At 39.7% G+C, this 5,521-nt stretch overlaps 1 protein-coding gene across 3 annotated transcripts in view; it reads left to right on the plus strand.

Moving 5' to 3' along the window:
* The window catches only part of LOC122671496, a 51,748-nt gene extending 50,651 nt beyond the window's left edge, over positions 1 to 1,097 (plus strand). For all 3 annotated transcript variants that reach the window (XM_043868742.1, XM_043868743.1, XM_043868744.1), the window contains 2 exons: positions 92 to 555; positions 640 to 1,097. In XM_043868742.1, coding sequence (XP_043724677.1) covers positions 92 to 555; positions 640 to 700 — 525 coding nt within the window. In that variant the 3' untranslated portion in view covers positions 701 to 1,097. The remainder of the gene's footprint in view (positions 1 to 91; positions 556 to 639) is intronic.
* Positions 1,098 to 5,521: the final 4,424 nt, after the last annotated feature.

Consider the following 5,521-nt stretch of genomic DNA (forward strand, 5'->3'; position numbering starts at 1 on the left):
TGGTTCATTTTGCAGCCTGTGTTTCTTGTTGAACTGCCCAGATGGTGGGGTTCCATTGTCTCAAAATGCCTTTATGCTTGAAATTTTGCAGAACCATCGTTCGTACAGGGACAGGCCCACCATGCCAACCATGCCCTCCATGCCCATGGGGAGGGGAAAGTACCCAGCTCCAGTGTCCCATGGTCAGATGCAGAGATCATTTCGTTACAATGACCGGGCTGTAACACTGCCAGACACAAACTGGATTGAAAAAGGCAGTCAAGAGCAGTTGCCAGTACAATTCCCGGTTTTTCCTGGCCGTGGGAAGCCTGGATCACTGGGATTCATCCAGTCAGGTCGCCCTACCATGAAAGGGTTTTCCTCTGCCAATGGGTTCTCACTGCCTTCTGAGAAACTTGAATTTGGGTCTTTTGGGCATCTACCATTGGGTGCACGCTCGCCAGATGCGAGCAGACAGCCAGACCCTGGCTCTCCAAATTCCCAGGTCTCAATGTCGAGCTTCCGATCACCAACAATGCAGAGATTGAGACCGTCATCGAGTATGAATCAGGAAAGGTATTGGAATTGTTTGACCTAGGAAATTTTTTGGCAAAACATATTCAGGACGATGTTTGAGCTCTCTCTGCTTTGTATCTGCAGGGTTGCAGTACAATCATACCATCTGAAAGACAATGATGATTTCCCCCCTTTGACCATTTGAGAGCAGTGGGGAGGGAATGGTTTATGTATAGATAGAAAGAGATGAAAAGTCAGAGAGCAACAGTAAATGCTAACAAAAAACCAGGACAAAGCTTGAACTTTTGCGTGGTTGGCCCCCAACCCGGCTGATTCAAAGTTTCAGAAAAGGAGTCTTCTTTTTTTTATTTAAATTTTCGTGTGGTAAAAAGTAAAAAAAAAAAAGTCTATGTGTACATTCTTCTGATTCTTTTTCTTTTGAGTCTCCATCTCTTTGCTTTCTGTTTAGGTTATTTACAAGCATAGACTCTTTGATTATGCATTTCAGTCTGCTTCACTTTTTTCTCCTCTCACCCTTACTGGGTGATATACAAAGAGGTTGGTTGTTGTTGTTAATGTTTAGAGAGAATGTACTTTTGTTAGATGCTTTATGTGCTCTTTGGCAGCAAAGTATGATGGAACTTGGTGTATCAAGCATTTCAGTCAAGACAAGGTTTACATTTTTTGCCTTTTATTTTCTTTCTTGTTCTCAGAGTTCTAATTATTCATTTTGCTGTTCTGCAAAAGCAATTTCTTGCAGCTATACTGCAAAGGTTGAGTTTCTGCCTTGCCCAGGTGACTTGAGGACTTGCCAATCTTACTTGCTTACCTGGCATGTGGAATGGGCAACATGATTTTTGGCATATGTGATTCTGTTTTTATGTATGGGTGCTTGCATTTGGCAGCAATGATATATGTATGATGTGCTCTAGCTTGGTCTTTGCTTTTTGTTTTTGTTTTTAATGGTTGAGGGATGGCTATGGAACTACTGATGTTTGCCTTGAGAGCGAGTGGTGAGTACTAATCTGTTCCTTTGATGATGGGAAGATGATAAGGTGATTGGCATCTAATAACTTGGGCTTTCAGTCTCTTACATATTGATTGCAATAACAGTAATTGAATTGATCCCTTGGTGGTATGATTTTTTATTCTTTTTTGGTTTTTTTTTTTTTTTTTTTTTGGGGGGGGGGGGGGGAGCGGTGTGGGGATGGTGGGGGAGATGAGTGTGAATCCCTACATTGACATCCCAATGCCATACTATAGCCATTATTTCTGATGTAGCCAGATCATGTGGGGTTCAAATTTTAGTGATACAGGGAGGTTATATACTCCCCGTACTCATCTACCAAGTTTAAATTTAGTATATATAATTACTATGGGGGACTGATGTTCTCTGTGCTGCAGTGCAGCTTTCGCCCAGACACATAGGTTGGGTATTCCTGCCATTTAGGGAACACGGTGATTATTTTGCCCACCCCTATATGTCTAGGCGCAACATGCGCCCTTGGCACAGAGAACATTTGGCCAATTACTATATATCAAAGTGATAAAAATGGTTGAAAAACCAGAGTACTGTAGTGCTTGGAAAAAAAAAAGGGAAGCGTAAATAACTTTTGGACACAGTTTTCCTTCACCGACGGTAAAGAGAATCTCTTAATCTACAGATTTTGATGATTGGATGGAACTACTGGAAGACTTAGTACAAAAGGATGCAAGAGAGAATAATGATACCCAGGCTATAGATTATCTCCTCACTACTGCAAGTGGAGTAGCTACAGTATTAACATAACATGACTTTTTCGGCGGAATTTGCACACAACTTCAGCTCTGAACGCTGGCTTCTATTTACATTAAAAAATGAGGAATGTATAGGTTTTCGGACCGAGTTTCCCTGGGTGAAAGAAAGAGTTCCATCATCATAGGTAGGATATCATCGGATGTCAAGCGAAGGGGATAGTTTTGACTCCAAACAATAGGGGATGGGAGTTTATAATATCACAAGGGATAATCTAGTCTCTCGATGTTGCAACTTTTGGATTTGTAAGGAGTTCATAGTTTGTCGACCATGAAGGACAATTAACCTCTCTGTCCATCGGGTATTCAATTCTTCTTCGACCACTCATTCAACGGTTGAGAGAATTTGGACATGCATCCCAACACTTGCCACACAAAGTTAATAGCGGATAATAGATTGATATATTTAATGAGAAGAGAAAGGAGAGGAGAGAGATTGTGACTTTTCATAATGTATATACATGGGAGAGTGGGAAACGTGTCCACTGTATCAGACTCCGACCAGGGTTCAGCTTCAAATCTCAAGTCATTTACCTTATATGTATGTCCATACACCCTTAGGTAGTTTCATGCTTCTTTTTTTTTTTTTTTTTTTTTTATTTTTTTTATGATATTTAGATTTTGAAGCTTTGTTTTGATCTCTTGGCAAACCCCGTCTAAGATAAAGAATGACATGTAAGCAAGGGATCTTGGAGTCTACCTACCCATTATAGTATATATTACGTGTAGACGAGGTTTTAGTTATTAGTATATGTACCCATGTCTATCTCAATATATGTCAGCATACCAATCAAGGTTTTAGGTATTGATCATGGATCGGCCGTATCAATATCGACTGACATCGATACTAATACCTGATGGATATTAGATCGGTGAACACGAACACAATATGGACAGAAGGTATAAATATTAGGGTAATTTACACATTCCACCTCTGAGGTTTGACGAAAGGATAATTTTACCCCCCAATTTTGGAAAATTCTACGTACCCCCTGAGGTTTGCAAACAGTAACAACTAAGCTCATTCCGTCAGTTCATGATTAACTGCATTAAAATTTAGATTTAAACTGACGGAATTACCCTTATAAGAAGAAAAAAAAACAACAAAACAAAACCTGCAACTCATCTTCCCCAATCGATTTTGGGGAAGATGAGTTGCAAAAATGGAAACACCATGGAAACCGATACAGTGGCACAGCGAGCGAAGGTTATATGTAATCCAATCTCAGCCTCCTCTATTCCAGAACGAACACGTAAGGGTTCTGCAATTCCCAAAGTTCAAAATCGAATCAAGGATCAAATTTCAATTATGGCGATAAACCCTAAAATAAGGGAAGTCTCCACAAGGAAGCCCTTTTGGCTAACAAAAACAAGGTAGGGGAATTTTTGCGGAATTCCTATTTTGGTGGTTCTGGTGGTTCCTCTGCAACCAGTCATGAAAACTATTCTCTTCTTTCTGTGTGGTGAAGAAGAAAAAGAAGGTCGGTGGGGAGTTTGAAGCAGAAAGGGCTAAGGAGTGTGGCGAAGTGTTGCTATAAATACAATGTTGTCTAGGGTTGGGTGATCATAGTACAGGGAAAAATCTTCAGCACATCTCGCCCAGTGAATTTATGACCTGTAATTTTATCCCTATTGCTCTAAATCCATTTTTGGTAAATGACGACGCATCTTCATCTTTTCAATCGCTCTCTCACTAATCACAATTCACTGCTTTTCTCTCCTCAACCTCCTAACTTTCTTGCTTCATTATCTACTATCCATAATTCAAAATCTTCTCTTGTTTTCAAAAACCCTTCTATTTTCTTAATCTTCTGAGAGCTCTAAGAAAGGCAAATTCAGAGAAATTAATTGTCCAACAAAGAAGAAAAAGAAGAAACAATGAGGAAGAGAGGACGACCCTCAATTTTCGGTAAAAGAAAAAGAGGACAAAAATGGCAAGGCAGTGTAGATCAATGATGAAAACTAGAAAGATAATCAAGGGAGATTTCCACAAGTTTCTTGAATTTTTTTCTTGTGGGTCACAAGGGCCAAAAGTCAAGTGAGCTCTGGAATCTGGGGAAAGCAGAAGCTGAAAGACTGAAATCGTAACTGAAACTGAAAAACTGAATTAAAAGTTTGATAAAGGAAAAGGATCTTCTACCCAGAAAGATGGTGATTGTTTCCAAGGTTTATGCATTTGTAAATTGTTCTCTTTTCCAATTTTAATTGACCGAAAAATATTCAAAATGTTTGCCTCATTTCTCCTCTTCTGAAACGGATTCAAAGTAAAATAAAAAGAAATTGGACACAGGATGAGGATTTAGTATTGAAAACTGAGGAAGAAGAAGAAGAAGAAGAACCCTTAAGGTAATTCTGAAACTGATTTGAGTTTGTTGGAGTTCTCTTATGCCAATCAGTTTGACCTGGTACTTCATGAAATAGATCACCTCCCTAGGGCAACTCAAACTCCAGGTTCCTGCCCCCATTAGCTTCTCCTATCATCAGAATTGAACCTTGAAATGTGCTCGAGTTACCGCCAGTCCCTGATTTCAGAACTAACCATTCGATTGCTTGCTGGATTCAAAAAGGGAAAAAAAAAACCCATTAAAACTTGACAAGAGAGAGAGAAAGAAAGGGATACCTGCAACTCATCTTCCCCAATCGATTTGGGGAAGATGAGTTGCAGGGTTTTTTTTTCTTTTCCTTGAAGGGGTATTTTTGTAATTTTACCCTTTGATTTTAACACTGTTAGTCATGAACTGACGGAATGGACTTATTTGTTACCGTTTGCAAACCTCAGGAGGGTACATAAAATTTTCCAAAACTGGAGGGTAAGATTATCCTTTCATCAAATCTCAGGGGTGGTATGTGTAAATTACCCTAAATATTAAAATACGATACAGTATCAATATCTTTGAGGATAAAACTATCCGATACAGCCTAGTATTCATATACTAATACCTAAAACCATGATACCAATACCTTAACTTAACCCAACCGCAGCCACCATGCTCTATTGGTCGATTAGACCCTACCCCTTGCGTATCCTAAGGTACCAAGGGATTCTCAAAACTAGCTCCCAAAAAGGGGGAAAAAAATAAAAAAATTCTCGGTCTTCTCTTCTCTCTCTCTGCTGAGCCTGAACAAACCGTAAGTTCACACTTCAGATTTCTAAGTCCAAAGTCCAAACACAGAGAGGCCCAAGTGTGGCCCTTACCCGTCCTCTATCCTCTCTCTTCCCAGCCAGCGATTT

This window comes from Telopea speciosissima, chromosome 8 (genome assembly GCF_018873765.1).
Source record: "Telopea speciosissima isolate NSW1024214 ecotype Mountain lineage chromosome 8, Tspe_v1, whole genome shotgun sequence".
NCBI lineage: Eukaryota > Viridiplantae > Streptophyta > Magnoliopsida > Proteales > Proteaceae > Telopea > Telopea speciosissima.